This window comes from Filicampus tigris, chromosome 4, assembly GCF_054856515.1.
Source record: "Filicampus tigris isolate MCC_2025a chromosome 4, RoL_Ftig_1.0, whole genome shotgun sequence".
NCBI classification, from domain to species: domain Eukaryota; kingdom Metazoa; phylum Chordata; class Actinopteri; order Syngnathiformes; family Syngnathidae; genus Filicampus; species Filicampus tigris.
The window spans coordinates 5621276-5638402 of NC_141220.1; the positions used below are offsets into that span (position 1 = coordinate 5621276).

At 39.1% G+C, this 17127-nt stretch overlaps 1 protein-coding gene and 1 long non-coding RNA gene across 2 annotated transcripts in view; one reads left to right on the plus strand and one right to left on the minus strand.

Moving 5' to 3' along the window:
- syt9b (synaptotagmin IXb) overlaps positions 1–17127 on the plus strand; it is a 48125-nt gene that overhangs the window by 8531 nt on the left and 22467 nt on the right. Inside the window, exons 2-4 of the mRNA XM_086029285.1 lie at positions 12723–12898; positions 14022–14239; positions 14813–15353. Coding sequence (XP_085885411.1) covers positions 12723–12898; positions 14022–14239; positions 14813–15353 — 935 coding nt within the window. The remainder of the gene's footprint in view (positions 1–12722; positions 12899–14021; positions 14240–14812; positions 15354–17127) is intronic.
- LOC147148301 (uncharacterized) lies at positions 6901–8366 on the minus strand. The gene is made up of 2 exons (XR_015086657.1): positions 8201–8366; positions 6901–7251 (listed from the first exon to the last, which is right to left on the minus strand). It is a non-coding gene; the product is annotated as an uncharacterized LOC147148301 (long non-coding RNA).

Below are 17127 nucleotides of genomic sequence, written 5' to 3' on the forward strand. Positions count from 1 at the left end.
CACCTCATTGAATTAATGCCTAATGTGTTTAGGACTTAATGTGGACATTTATTCTTGTCCTCTAAAATGGATGACTAAAATGAAGTGTCATTTGTATTAATGTGGCATCACGGTAGATGACTGGTTAGCAGAATACTTTAGAAAACAACAGAATACTGTTATGTTTGGGCCTTTTTAGTTTTGTTTTCTCAGTGTTTCTGTGTCTGTCTCGTCAATGAATTGTGTCCACCTGTCTGCATTACACACCCTAGTGTTGGCCAATCAGCTCACTCCTACCTTGTGTTTCTCGTTGTCTCGTCAGTATGCTTGTGTTTAAGTTCCTAGTTTTCGTTCAGTCCTCGTCGGCTCATTGTCTGTCATGTTTTTTGTTTCTCCCGATATGTTGTTTTGGTTCTCTAGTGTTTCTTTGCTACTTTGAGTTTTGGACTTTTCAAGATTTGTTTGTGCTGGTTTTTCGTTAATATTTTCTTCAGTAGCCCTTCTCCTGCCTTCATGCATTCGGGTCCTCCATTCCGAAACCATGACAGAATACTTTAGAAAACAACAGACTTTGGTGGTATGCTGACGAAGTTTTCAAAGTTGTAACCCTATTTTGGCATGCTTTTGTTCCCTTCTAAATTGAACTGAAGCCATAATATTCTCTTATATAAGACATTCGAGCTGTACAGTATATTGCATAAAGTTTGTTTTGAACACTTTCAGGGTCACCTGATGATTCAAGAATTCATTAAATATTTGTCGCATTTGCTCATTATACTCTTAATTGTATTTTGAGGTAAACGTTGCTAGGCAACATTGCAATTTTGTGGACTCACTTTAGGACTTGGTGAAATGAGTTTCCTGGATGGTCTCAACACAGTTACGGTTCTCTCACTGTCCCTTTTTTCAATTAGTCACAAATTTGATTTTATTTGTTTTTCCTGCAAATGTTCTTCGTCCCTCCCTTCTTCCAGGTATTAATACAGAGCAATTTTCCCACTCTGCAGAATAACATTATGCAGATGTTTCCCTTTGGACTCACTCTCCTATGCCCTTTCACTTCACTTATTGTCTATTGACCTACTGCTGACTTGGCTGCTGCATTTTATTGAGCTGTTCTCAGAGGTTGACTCTTGGGAGGAGGCAATACAGTACAATCTAATGAGATGGCATGAAATGGAGACCCTCTCTCTCTGACAGCAGCGTTCTACAGAAAATAATAAACTGGCCTTAATTATAGGCTTTCATTGGGTAATCCACTTCTACAGTATTATGAGTACAGTACAGTAAGATTTGCATCTAATCCCTAGTTTAAGTCAGAGCAGTGAAACGGGGGTTACTCCCATATGGTGTTCAACAATGGTCATGTCTACAGCTTGGCATGAGAGCACTGCCAATGTGCCAAATGGATTACAGTTATCAATATTTTCCACATCCGCATTCCAAACCATGTTCAGTGCACCCCAGTTTTGTGAATTTACCATTTTTCAATTAACATAATTGCATAATATAGCGAATGTGATCTCTGATTGAATAAGCGTGTATGATTAAATATTGGCAATTTTAAGTTGTGTTGATTGGTGACTAATGGCACAAGTGTAATTTATTAGAACAATCAATGCTAATGTTGATAGATGCATAATACTAATAACTAGAGCTGTTAAGCCTATTTCCCGTCTGCATATTTAATCGACCCACGTGGTCCCAGTCGGTCCAAGTCACTCAAAGGACGTGGAGAACGGACTTAACTGGATCACGTCACAAGCAGGTGCTGCATTCCTGACAGGCGGCCGAGTGAGGAAAAAATAAAAAACAAAACAGTGTTGTGCACCTTGCGGACGCAATGACATGTGCCCCACATCGTTTTTATTTCACCGATCACCACGCTGTGCGTGTGTCTGTCTTTTGCTTTTGTTTGATAATTGTTCTTCGTTTGGCGTCATGTCTCCTCGTGCGGCGCCTGCTTGTGACGTGAAGATTACGTTCTTGACGTCGATTGGCTGTCTCGGACGAGGGATGGACCGTGATCACGTGGTCAATTAAATATGCAGGACGGAATGCGGTGGCGGTTAAGGCGATGCCCAGCTCTGCTAATAACCAGATTTGCCTCCTAGCAAATGTGGCGCCCTAGGCAAGGTTTATTATATTTGGCGCCCCGCTTCATTTCCAATTTACATATCTTACCCTAACATAAAGTGTGTTTACAGTGACTGTAGCAAATTAAATAAACTCTCACAACTTGAGACAAATAGTCTGTAGAACATAGACTAGGTATGTGAACATGGACCCAGTTCTGCCATTATTTGTGACGCCATCTTCGTGTGATGACGTCATGCAAGTCTGTTTGTTCTCATCCACCCATCCATTATCTACCGCTTATCCTCACAAGGGTCGCAGGGGGGCTGGAGCCTATCCCAGCTGTCAATGGGAAGTAGGCAGGGGACACCACAAATTGGTTGCCAGCCAATCGCAGGGCATCTGTTTGTTCTCCCCTCAGAAAAATGCACTCTGGCTAATTAAAATGTGTTTTCCGGATCTATTGTTAGATATGATGTACAGTGGAATCTCCTCTGTCACCTTATTTTCAATTTGATGATTTTCATGCAGCATTTCTGTTTAACGCAGACATGGCAGGATAACTGATCTTTGACTGCCCTGGTGTTGACATCTGTCTTGATTTTTTATATCGACCTATCTCACCTAATTTTGAGGTATTTGGGGACATGCAGACAAAGTTAGATCCAATTTGTACAATGCAGAAGAAAATAATAGGATGACAAAATTTTTGTCGCCAAACCGTGAATGGGGCGAGATGCAGGTGAGCTGTCCACTGGTATAAGCCAGCCCTCCGTTGCCAGCTTTGGTGTGTGAATCCGGTCGCAAAACAAACAACAGGCAGATGGGGGTCGCACTGCAGAGATGGATTTTATGGCAGTTGTAGTCGTTCCCTATGCTCATCTCAACTGAAAATGCTTCTCTTTGCTTTTATTTGTCACCGCACAGCCGCACATCACTTCGCACAGTCATTCAGTACCAGGCCATTCTATTGTTTTGAATCGGAAACAAGAGCTAATTTTTAACTTGTCAAGTGCCAAGGGATTGAATGAGGTATAAACAATCAATATTTATTTAACTCATTCACTGCCAAGAAGATATTTATTTGTCTTTTTACAGTCCAGCCATTCAATCTCAGGGACTTCATATATTTCTAAATATTTTTCAAATGTTAGGGTAAAAGAGATAAAATGAGAGTAAAATGTCTTAATACTTCCTTAATTCTTAACATATTGACAAAAAACATAATTTTGTTCCTTTATTCAATCTCTTTTCAGTGACATTGGTCTTGATTATTTAGTGGCCCGCAACGTATAAAAAAAATACTTTTGACAAGGTATTATAAAAAAATATATAATTTTGTTTATTTATTTTATACTATTAAAAAAAAGGGTTGGGATGGCCAGTTAGAAGTGAGTAATGAGGACTACCACTACTAAAAGACACAAATAAATTTACAGCTAAAATTTAACAGAATTCCTCTTTATACACTATGGAGAAAACAAAATAGTTTCACAAACAAAACTGTTTCCCTCCACTTTCTGCTTAGTATCCAGGTTTGATTTGTGAACATTAATGGTCCTGCAGATTGCTTCTGAATGTGGAGATGGGATTCAGCTGCTGCCCAGTGGATCTATTCCTGTAGTATACAGGAACTTTCACTTATCCTCTTTAACAGAAAGCATTGACGGAACAGTTTTTAAAAAATAACTACGTTTGAGAAACAATGTATTGATAGAGTGATTGATTTTACCATGTTTAAAAAGTTAAAGCGAAAACAATTCAAAGTGGCTCTTGCATCTTTCTATTTTTCTGTATGCGGACCTCGGAGGGAAACACCCCTGACTCACTGTATCATGGACATTTCGACTGCTCTTCCTCGCTTCTCATGCAAGGGAATATTCCATCATCTTACTGTGCACGTGCAGAGTTGATTCAGGAAGACAAAAATGTTGCCGTAGTTGGGAGAAAAATGAAGCATCATTTGCAGTATTCTAAAATGTTGCTCCGAATGAAAACCAAACAATGAAGATACATCTAACGATCAAAATTTCTCTACCAACTGAAATGTGATGTAATTAATTAAGCAAGACTTATACTGTAGGTTAAAAGCTGCTTCAAACATCAAATACCAGTTTACTAGCTTTTAATCTGAGGCGGCTAATTTAATGGCAAATACGGCTCTGGGTTTGGCTCATGAATTTGTAAATCTGCCTCTAATGTCGGTGCCTCATGCATGTCACTGGTGGAGATGCATGAGTAAGTGGAATTGTTGTTGAGTTTGAGTAGCTGTGAGACGTATTTCAGTGCCATGCCAGCTGGAGATGATCTGACCTTGAGCCAGCAGTTGATTGTGAGTCGTCATGGGGATGAGTGAGTGCATATAATGTAGCCTAGTGACTCCCAACCAAGGTGCCGTAGCATAGTGGTGTGCCGTGAGGGATCATCAGGAATGTTGTGGTAAATTATACAATTCCACATAGAATTATTTAATAATTACAATTAATGCACCTCTGCATAACAGAATGAACAATTACCTAACTTCTTCATCCACCTGTTGCCATTCACAAACCACAATAAGTTGTGGTGACCTGCGAGTAGATCAGACTTGTGTTCAATTACACAGGCAGGGGTTTCAAACCGAATAAGAACATTTGCGAGTACATTGAGAAAATCCAGCACTTTTTAAGTATTCATATTTTTGTGCCATGTTTGGTAGCGTGCCGTGAGAATTTTCTAATGTAAAATAATTTACCTTTGATGTAGCCCGTGTGCTAACCTAAAGACACCTCATTGATGAGATTGCATATTTTCCAAATAGAGATGTGAAGCAATCCATTCGTCAGGTTCCTCAGTTACACCAAACCGGCTCATTGGCGTCATTAGTAAGACACTAACCGACAACAACAACTTCACAAAAAGGATATGAATCTTTCACTGATGATATAACAAAAAGGTGACAATGTACAAGTTGGCTAGAAGTCATTGTTTTTCGAGACATGTCAGCTTTTGGGGACCTAGTGGGACTACTACATTAAAAACAAAGGTGGCAAAAATGATGCCAAACCTTCTCAAAAAGTATAAGAAGTAAAAAGAAATAAATGTTCTTATTTAATTAGGCCTTTGCAAATTGGTGCAATAAGGCAGAGCCAAAAGCCCACAGTGTGGAATGTGGGTTATTGCCAACCAACCAATCAGTGACACCTTTTAAACTTCCACGGCATTTTGAAACTATAGGACCTGATTTATTAAGATCCCAAATAACAGGCGCAAAACTGCATTCTCACTCACTCTTTCAAAATACGCCATTGACCAACCAATTCATTGTATATGTACTGCTATGCTGTGCCACGACGGCAAAGGCGCTCAAATTGAAAAATGTTCAAATGGGGTGCATCGCCGCTGAGGACAGACAATAGGAGAGGTGGTTACAGAGTGATTTCGAAGTGGTGGTGTTGTAAACGGCATACAGAAAAAGGACGGGGAGCAAATTAATGTGGTGTCCCAGTGTCAGGAGCTCAAGGACGCAAAACAAATGATGCACCATGATGTGGTAAAGAAGGCGCAGCGATGAACGGAGATCTCCACTACAGTGATTATAACATCTTGGTTGGAAGTGATAGAAGCACATGATTTTGCTATTTATAAGAGTAAAAATGTTATTATAGAATAAAATATCGAATAGGCCCATATGCTTTGTGTAATTATGTCTCCTCCCCATTATAAGCAAAGCCAGGGCTTTCTGTTGTAATTACTTAACATACAAGGGAATAGTGTACTTCCTGTTGGGTAGCGTAGCAACCAGTGCCAAATATGGACAAACCAACACCATCCTGCCCCCTACCCACAGTGGATGCCGTAAAACCAAGTGTGTACGTGTATGTGTGCGTGTGTGTAAGTGACTTAAACGTTGAAGAAGGTTCTAAGCTTTTGGTATACTGTAGCTCTGATGGTTTTGACTGGAAAATTGACTGCCAGCACAATAGCAAGTTTAAAATAATGGAATTGGAAGTGTTGGTAGAAGACAAACACAGGTTACAGAAAAAAAAATATCATTGATAGTTTTAGGAAAGCCAGCAACCGCATAAAGGCAATATTTTGATTTAAAACGCCCTGAGTGCATATGATTTGGTTGTACCTACATGTCCTGCACATTGCCGTTAAAACTTAACACCTGGAAATTCCTCCCGGGCAGGCCAGCCGTAATTGTCAGAGTGTGCTAAAATGACCCAGCAGTGGTTCCATCTGGCTTTTCAAAAATGTTTACATAAGCAGAAAAGTTCCTCCCATTGCTTCTCATTTTGTTACACTACGCTGGCAAATTCATCAGTTTCTACGTTTGCAAGTACTTATTAGATGTGCGCCAACACATCCACATATTTTTGTATGAAAAAAAGTTGGCAGACATTTTTGCACACACTAAACTTTAAGTCACAATAGTGACAAAAATGTTTTTGGATTTGAACAGGTTACAAAAAAATTGTAAAATTACTTCATAACTAAGGTTTGTGCAGGTAAAGTTTCCAGTTTAAAGTGTTCAGAATTGTTGGTTGGTCAGCTAACCTAGACCTCGACCTAACCTGTGTTTTCGACAATTTCTCATCAAAAAGAGCTTTGGAACAATAAAAGCAACCATCTATGCTTCTGTTCTCTATGGGGCTTTAAGCTTGAGTTATCTCAGAGTCAGGAGAACATCAGTGTCAGAGCTTCTATCAGGGAAATCCAATCATATTGTTGGACAGGACTAAAGTGGCTCTGATGTTGTCCGTTCATGTGATTGTACATTGTAAAAGGCTTAACCTACTTTTGGTAGTCCTTAAATGGCAACTCAAAGGTGCACTTTGATTAAAATCCACAGATATTCAGTCATTTTTCTCCAATGTTTTATTTTTAAATTTTTTAATTACTGTGGACAGTTTCAACCCCTAAGTTTTCGACCAATCAGAAGCCTAAATAAAGATGTTAGAATATTAACCTTCCTGACCTAAAATACAGCTCGTGTTTTGAAGAAAGATCCAAATATAATAATGAATAATTATACCATGATTAAAAAAACAAAAAAAAGAACGTGTATATGCTGTTGCACTTCTCGTCCTCTGTGCTGACTTGAAGAACGAGCAAGGAACAAAGAACGTCCTCTTTGAGCATCAGAGTGAGCCTGGCCTGCCAGCTTGTCTGCAACATGAGCTTGGACCTCCATGTTGCTCTAATTCATGCCTGGGAACACATAACAATAGCACAGCTCACTCCACGGGTCACATGCCCAATCACATTACATTAATCAAATTCTGTCGAGAGATATAATGATGATTGTGGCATCTTCCAGTATAATGTAATGATCGTACTGATTAGTGAGCTAATGCATGCAATTTGCTGCTCTGACCTGTACAGAACTGAAGGCTTTGATTACAGACTGCAAGCAGACATTGAAACCGGAGACACCCTGTAGCTATGGGAAGGTGACAAGTGCTTATTGCTATTAAAGAATAAGTGAAATGAGATTTGGTTGATTTCAATATAAACAATGTTCAAATGAAGAGACATGGTACTGGCACAATGGAAGAAGGCTGCATCCACTAGGTCAGCTAGCCAGCACTGTGCCAAAAAGACACTCTATCACGTCTCTTTCAGCTCACCCCAGCTGGAGCCCTGGTCAGAGCAGCACACTGTGTACTGTGTGTCTTGTATTGGCCTCGTTTCACAGAAAGCTGGCTGGCTGCACTTTAATGCTAATTTAAATATGTGCATGTTCTTCTCATTGTTGACATTGTGAAAGTGTGAGCAATTGTCGATTGGCAATATCTTTATCTATCGACACTGATCAAATGGGAAATCGGTACAGTGGAACTAATCCAACACACATCTAGAATATCAACCTTTCCAGGAAGCAATAAATTCTACCTACTGTTGAACAAAATGAACACATTTTGATCATAATATTACGAATCCAATCATAAATTATTACAGCGTATTCAATTAAGATTATAAATGATAATTTTGTTTTTGGTAGCATGTTTTCTGCCCAGTTAAGCATGCTTTATTCACAGCAAGGTTGATATGAGAACAATTAAACATTTTTGTTACTTGTACACTGAAGATTATTTCTGGAAAGAAGTTGTATACATAGTTCATTTCCATCCACCCATCCATTTTCTATATCACTTACCGGTAGTATCCTTGCAAGGGTCAAGGATAAACTGGAGTCTAAACATGCAATCAAATATTTTCATAATAGATGGACTTTGAAGCAAACTACCAATATACTGTTCTGGCTGTACACTGCTTTCCTGACAGCACCATTCTATCAAGACTGTTGCAACACCACATTTAGCTTGAAGTGCTATACTTGAAAGCACTCTTTGTGATGAGTCTGACTCAGAATGACAAGCAAGACTATGAAAGATCTACAGTATATGATGGAATATGACACTATGTACATAATCACCCCTCAAGGTCTTCCTCTCTGAAAGTATCGTTTCAGAAGTTGGTCTCCACCATGCTATTAGATGTGCTTGTGGAAGGTTGCTTCATACTTGAGCATTATCCACTAGCACTGTTCACTACACAACCTCCTTTTCCACTGCTGTTATCAGTGGAAATAGTGGATGGTAATCACCTCTCGATTTTTTAAAAATTGCTTCTCTTGCACTGACACGTTATTTTTACATCTTCGATTGAGACATAATAATATTATTTACTCGTAAACAATAAACTATGCCTGTGTGAAAGCCACATGTCTAAGCTCTCTAATTCATTTGGAATTATGTTTCTGTCTGTTACAGGGGCTGAGATATTATTTTGTAAGTGTTGACTTTCTGGGAAAACTTTAGGTTTTCAAGGGTAATTCCAAAGGCGACCTTAGGTTTTGGGGACCGGTTGAGCCAGGTGCTTTAGGGCTTAATGGGTTAAAATGTTTGACCTTCATCCCAGAAAATAGAATGTAGGATTGATGACTCGATACTGCACATCTGCTGGCGTTAATTCAATGCAGTGTGTAAGTTTAGTCTAGGGGCTGTGTTGCAACCATCTGGGCGTTTGGGCGCACGAAATTGCCTCGCCCTCGATTCATCCAACAATTTGGAACAAAAAAAAAACAGAAAGTAGTCTGTGCTCTGTGTAGGGACGGGCGTATCGTAATTTTTGTGCCAGGGCAATGTTCTACTTCAACGTGTTTGAAAACTAATTAAATGACAAGTGGCAAAAGAAGAAGAAGAAGACGAGGACGAGCACGTTTCAGAAGAAGCATTGATTGATTGTCATGGCAACTTGGTTTTCGTTTCCACAAGGATTAGGAATCTTTTAATCCACCAAGATTGTACCTATGGCAACAATGCGACACAGGATTCTGGTTAAGGTAAACAAAACTTAATTTACTTAAAGCTCCCGCTGTAATTAACGTTGAATAGATAGGCAAATAAGTGTGTGTGTGTAAAACTCTTTGGGCATGCACCGTATAATGTAGATACACTGACATAAACTGTAGTTCAGGCCATTTGCCATTTCAAATCAAACTGGATTTTTCATCTTTTCATATTCACGGACTGACAGACCGGTGAAATTTAAAGATGGTTAAAATAACACGGCGGGCATACTGACTGACAATTACAGTGTGTTTCGGCTTGAAGTAATGACGAATGACGTACCGGCAAAATTTTGTAAATTGCCCACCTGTGAGTGTTAAAACCAACTCTACATATTACTGAGTGGTGTTAATGCAACACCGAGATTCTGTTTTTAATACTGTCCCCGAAGTTTAAACTGCACATTTTGCAGTGTGGCTTTTAAGATGGTGATCATTCATCCTTCGCATGTCGTCATGGCTTGTTAAGATGGACCTTGCTTTGCAAACCTAACTTTTGTTGTAAAAAATGCTTTGATATAACCTGGCATTTTCATTGGCTGTAAATGTCTGTGTTGTTGGAACACCATTCACTTCCGATTCGACATTTGGAATCACAGCCGAACTAGTTGCAGACTGTAGGCATTTAATGAAAACTGGATTGAGAACCTACCTACCTATTCCGTTGTGTCACTCAGCGTACTCCTGAGTATTAATCTTTAATTCCTTTTTGTGAGTAAAATAAATATTGATTTTAATTTATAGACATTCTGATATGGCCAAGATCAAATGTGAAATTTGGTCGATGCATTTTTTTTTTTAGTATAGGCAGTGTTTGGACATTTTTCGTTGTGATACAGTTCTCATTCCATTTCCAAAATTATCTTTAGTCTATACGTGTACATCTGTCCATTTTCTGAACCTCGACCAGTCGCCAGTCAATAGCAGGGCACAGACAAACAGCCATTTATACGCACATACACACCCATGGAGAATTTAGAGTCTAATAAACCGACCATGCATGTTTTTAGGAATGTGGAAGGAAGACAGAATAAAGTCAGTAAGAAACGGCAAGCTCCTGATGGCAAGAGCTGAGAGTTGAACACAGGACCTGTCAGCTGTGAGGCAGATGATCTAACCATTACTTGCCTATGCTGCCCTAATTGTCATCAAACTACTTCATTTTTTTCTTTCATGATCGGTTTCCCAAGCCCTCCAAATAAAGTTGATTTTTTCAACCTTGCCAATACTGGTTTAGTTATCAGTACTTGCATGCAAGGTTTAAAAGATGAAAACTTGTAATGCAGTGTGAATGTGCAGTTGGTTCTCTTCAACTGTTGAACGACTTGACTTAGCCTGGTAAATCATTTCAAAAACTCCTGCTTTAGTGCAACCAGCTGTGGTGTTTCTTCACCGTCTCTCTCCATTTGCTTCTTCAGCAGCCCAACAAGACTTTGCACTTCAGCACTGCATTGCCTGCAGCTTTTCTTCCCCAGCATAACTCTGACAGGATACTTTCTCTTTCATGGCTAAAGATTATTCCATAAATAAAAAAAAAAACTTCATTGGGAGTGGAATGCACTTAAACCACCATCCAACAAATGCTGACAAAACACTTTTTTTTTTTTTTTTTCATTTGTTGTGTTTTAGTTTTCTTCTTTCCAAAAACATTCATAAATGACATAGGCAGTTATGCTAATAGGCTAATTATATATTTTTTGCTGCCAGTAGCACTGTGATGGGTGGATGGGTGGAACATGAAAAGCGTAATGTTCATTCACTTTTCAGGTAGTCAAATTTAAGATTTCACTGTTTGATTATGATTTGTGCCATTAAGCCCACAATGGGCCAATCTGACATTGGCTAACTTCTCTTGATGATCTGATCCTTACGAAATCATCATTTGTACCTATCAAGTATTTATAGCAGGCCATTTGGTACCAGGCCGCACGGCGAGACTGAACAATTTTTGGAGGAGTGGAGCGGGAAACTCTGTACATGCTAAACGGCCCAACTGATTAACTCGGCCAAGTCAGGGGCGTACCACAGTGGCTAAAGTTTGGCTCCATCGGTTTGATTCAGGGTAAGAAAGTCGCAATCGATGGGAACAAAAATATTTTACTGATCAGTAGAGTCTGAAGGAAGTTCAGTTTTGAAAATGAGGTCCATCTACCTGAAAATCAGACCCCTCTGCCTGTGCCTCTGACACAACAATCATCTTTGTCATGATGTTGTTGTTTGGGGGTAAAGGAGAAGCCCAGAAGCTAGACAAAATAAAAAAAAAATGAAAATGTTTGGAGAGCTCCACCGAAAAGGGAAAAAGGTCAAATAATGAAACAAAGGAAGAGCCTCCAAATGACCACCCTTATGTTGGAACATGATGAGCACAGAAGTCTAATAACAGAAGACCACTTCTGATTTGGGCTGCCATTCCTCCCAATCATGCCCTTCCAGGTCTCACTGTCATTGCCCACCTGAGCATTAAAGACCACCAGCAGAACGACAGAGTCCTTAGCTTAGCAGGAGTGCTCTCCAGCAACCCTTCCAAGAACTCCGAAAAGGGTGTTTTATTTTTAGTTCAATAAAAAAAGGGAAACATTACGGGATACAGAATGTGGAGCCTCAAAACATAATATCCTCATGAGATGACTACCAGGCATTGCAATTTTTCCGTTGCAGTATGAGTGCGAGGGACAACCGGCAAGTGTACGGGTTTGAGCTGCCATCTATAAGTTCTTTGCATTTTTCCCTTTCAGTTGTGTTTAGCTGCATCACTGTTAGCCGCGGGCCTTTAGAGCAATGAATATATAAAAAATATAAAATAGGAAAATCTGGGAGGTGGCAAATACTTTTACGGCACAGCATGTAATCATGACATTCCTGAAGCAGCCAATCTAATGATGGCCCAGGGCCTTTGCACAGTCATGTACATTACATACCACTCAATAGTCAACATTAATAAAATTAATTAGGCCCCTCACGTGGTTGAATTATTAATCAAATAAATTATGAAACCTTTAGGTATGAAAATATAGTACTGTACTTCATAGATTAGATATAATAAAATAAATACTGGTAACTCAAAAGTCAAGAGAGTAAACAGTTAGGCCTACTACAGTTGATACTGCTTCAAAACAATTATTACCTGGCTTTGGTTGATGCTTTTCAATAGTAATAGAATGAGACAAAAGACTTGCATTATAAGTACCTTTTCCACAGTTGCAACAGGGTCAGGTAACACATATTGTTCTTTAGGAATACTAACCAACATCCCTCCTGTTAGCTGGATTTTTAGTCACTTGAAAAGTGTTCACTGTTCACTGAGTGGTTCGCTCTCTTTTATCTCCAGATGTATCAGTGAGCTTGCTGTCCCTGCTGGTGACCACCTGTGGTCTGGCTTTATTCAGCGTCTCCCTATTTGTATCATGGAAGCTGTGTTGGGTACCTCTGAGTGGCCGATTTCTACCAGATGTCCTCAAGGGTGCACATTTTCTGGGAGGGGACCAACAGCCTGTCCTAACAGAGGTAAAATGAAAAGGAGACATCCATTGAAAGTCCATTATTTGGATATATATCACACAAACAACAATAATAAAAATGAATACCGTATACCTTTTTACCATCAAAATTAATGGCTAATATACTGAGAAGCTACAAATGAATTGCTCCTTATGGGATAAATGCAGTTTGCCCCTTATGGGATAAATGCAGCTTTCTGAATCTGAATAACACCAAAGTCCACAACAAATATAAAAAAAATAATGTAAAGCTGTGTTACCTGTAATTACAGTAGAACCACTGAGGTTAAGTCACAATTTCACAATGTTTCCATCATAGACCCAGTTTTACTGTAGAGGGAGTCCTTACCTAGAATTGGTAAAACAAGTTAACTCCTGTATAACATAACTACATGGATCGCACCCGTTTATGACACATTTTAACAGTGTTGTTTAAAAGTGTTTGCACATCTATATTAAAACTGAAAAATCAATTATGTACTCACTCACACTTTTCATGTAGCTCATTTGCAGGTATATATTCTGTTCTTTTTAATGTTATTGCATACATGTGCTACTTTCACCATATTTTACAGAGAAGCCAGTATCGGGATATCTGTTCCTCTTTCCCACTATGCAATACATTGGTCCTCGTCACACATTCCTACTTTGCCATCAGTGGTGTCCTTTGCTGGTTGAATAATAAAACATGTGAAAAACTTAAAGAAAACACTATTTGAGTACGTACATGATCACTGACCTGTCCTGCAAGACATATGAAATCCCAAGCGACGCTATGCATGACAGGTTGACAACTATGCGGTGTAATTTTCTGGTACTGTTTCATTAAATTATGGGAAAATTCCAAACCATTTGACTTCAGGACCATTCAAATTGTTTTTTTCCCCCCAATTGTTGTAGAAAACAGCAGCGAGGCCAACAAAACTGACTGTATTTGGTGGAAGTGAAATTCTGAACACTACCCAGATTGATGATGAGCCATCTCCAGGGAAAACAAACATATATTTTGGACACCATATAGGTTCTTGTAGTCAGTGGATCACATGTCTATGTTGCAACTGTTATTTTGTTTGACAAGAGGCTTTTAAAATGATCAATGTTAAACATACTACAAACATTTGTATCCCCAGGTGGATGGGGATGATCGGGAGTACAGTGAGGACGGCTGTATGAAGGAGCCATCAGGCCTCCCAATGGCTGTGTCCGTTCCGGAGTCAGGTCTGAAGATCAGCCACACATCACCTGACATACCTCTGGAGATCCAGGCCAAAGTAGACCATATACAAGCTCACACCTTGGCCAGGGAAAGAGTGCAAAGACAAATCACTGAACCCACGTCATCAGTACGGTCAGTACACCTCAATTATATTGTGGTGCTGAAGGAGTTTGAAAGAAGAAGGACATTCATGTGAACTAAGAATTTAAAAACATACTGCGTCATCCCTAAAAAAATGTCACATGCAGAGCAGAAATGTCAAATCATATCCCATTTTAACAAATAACTGAATCATACCAAACATGTTACTATTGCGCATCTTCTATTATTTGAGATGAACTTTTTTAAATAATTACATAAAGTGTCAAAATTACTGATACTTTCCAGAGATTTTAGCTGTTATTAGATTGAATGGGATTCTGTGCTAGGTCCTTGAGCTTGCCTGATTTGTAGCTATTGAAACGATTCAATCTGGTGGGTAGTAGCTCCACGAAGCATCCCAACAGGGTCAAACTGTCACACAAAATTAACTTTCAAATAATGTATAGCTAAATATATTTGTTTGCACAACACAGTTATGCAAGTAACAGTGGATAAATAAAACAGAACGTAGTTACCTTTGATGACTAAACCGTTGACGGATGTCAAGAGCATATGCATGATAATTATGAACCCAATGTTAATGACTAAAACCTTTCCTTACAGTCACAACTCCATCCGTCGTCAGATGAACTTGTCCAATCCAGACTTCAATCCGACACAGTTCCAGCGGCAGGATAGTCTGACTTGTTTAGGTCGGATCAAACCAGAACTTTACAAGCAGCGCTCTGTAGACACAGATGATGGACGTAGGACAGACAACTGTGGACGTCTCCATTTCATCCTTAAGTTTGACTTTGATCTGGACCAGCTGATAGTTAAGATCCATAAAGCTCAAGATCTTCCCGCCAAGGACTTCTCTGGAACCTCCGATCCTTATGTGAAGATCTACCTGCTGCCTGACCGTAAAACCAAGCACCAGACTAAGGTGCACCGCAAGACTCTCAACCCAGTATTTGATGAGGTGTTTCTCTTTCCAGTGGCATACACCGAGCTGTCGAACCGAAAGCTGCACTTCAGTGTCTATGACTTTGACAGGTTCACTCGCCATGATTTGATTGGGCAAGTGGTGGTGGACAACTTCCTGGATCTTGCAGACTTCCCACGAGAAACTAAGTTGTGCCGGGAAGTCCAATATGTCACTTCGGTAAGATATAAAAATATTTACATATTATTTAGCGATGTATTAACGTTGTCTGTTGTCTCTTTGGTATAATTACCATTCTCACGTCTTAAAAAGGTTTTCATTCTGTTACAGTCATGATCAGTTTGAGCAGTTTAATTTAACAGATGCGTTTGCAGATTATATAGGCCAGGGGTATCCAATTTGGTCAAAAAGCCTGTGAGATAAGCCATCTGCTCAAATGATTTAAAAAAGGCCAAGATCCTGTTCAGACAGAATAGAGGCAGGAGGTGTATCAATGGATATGTGTCTAAATTTCCCTCCTAGTAGAGCTCATCTGTGGTTTCAGACAGAAACACTGAAATATACTTAGAGACAGTTAATGTTTAATGAAAGCTGTATGAATCCTTACGGGTGGTGACCCAGATATAACCAAACACAACGATGAAATGGTGTGACAGAAACACACAGACGCTATCTATATTTAATTATTCACTTGACTGTATGTATAGCATTGACACACTGTGACAACGTGAGGAGGTAGGATCACCTGCTAAGCAAGTGCTGGTGTTGTTAATGCCACTTGAGTGTTTTTATTAAGACCGTGTCACGTAAAGTTGGACCCAAACCACCAAAAGACAACGACAACCACAAGAAAAACAACAAATCTATCGGTTGTTCTTTTACAATAAAATGTGTTTTGGGGCCTGAAAGTCGAATTGAAAATAGTTTAGTCAAAATTGTATAGATTTCACTACAGTTACTACAATTTGTGCATGCCTGCAGTCTAGTATTATATGCAGCATGCGTACTGTATATATGGTGGGACTTATTTGGGAGTGTGTTTGGTTTGCGTAGGATAGATGAATAGAATATGGGCAGCGATTTGATAGGCATGGTTACATGTTGCATCACATTGCCATGAAAAAAAAATCATTTCACTTACCACATGGTGATTTTCTTAACACCTTCCTGGTTTTGCCAGCTCTGCCTGCTGAATAAGGTCAACAGAAATAGGTTACAGCCTAGTTCGTGGGGTAACACTTGTTAACTACGCTGTCTCCTGTTGCAAAATCTGAAGAGCTCAAATTTTAAAGACACTTTAAATACTATATATTCAGATTCCAGTACAATTCATCTTTTTTTTTTAATACCAAAGGTTGTATGTTTTTTATCTGTAAACACATGAGCATGGACGGTAAAATATATCAGGGAATCTGTCTTTCCCCAGCAGAAGTAGGTTACATCCACTGGGATTGCAAGAAGGGACTCTGTGCTGGTCTAGTCTCTTGACTATGTGCATTAATCATAGCCACAGGCACACAACAATCCTGTAATGGGCTGTAATTAACACACATGACTGTACTGGCGAGACCTATACATACGGTACTTTAGTGTGGAGTTAACTGATTTTTACATTTCATGTTTTTTATTACAAGCTTTCCAAACAGAATTAGAATACTATAACCTGAGCTTTAATTGATGCACATAAAATAATAAATAAAAATAATAAAATGTTCCTTGCTTTGGATTACAAATGAGAGAAAGAGAGAAGGACAGGTAAACTGTTCTAATTGCCGAGATTGATTTTGTGAGAAATAGTGTGGTTCAAAGTTATGTTATCTTGTGTTGTGTCACGTCTTGACTTAAATGGTCCAAATTACATCGTTTTCTGCATTTAATATTACATACGGCAGTACGGATGCTTCAACTATATTTTCGTTTTGGGACACGACTGTTTTTTTGTTAATTTTTTTTTAATTCCTTCACATGCTATTGGGCTTTGTTTTGTTTTTTT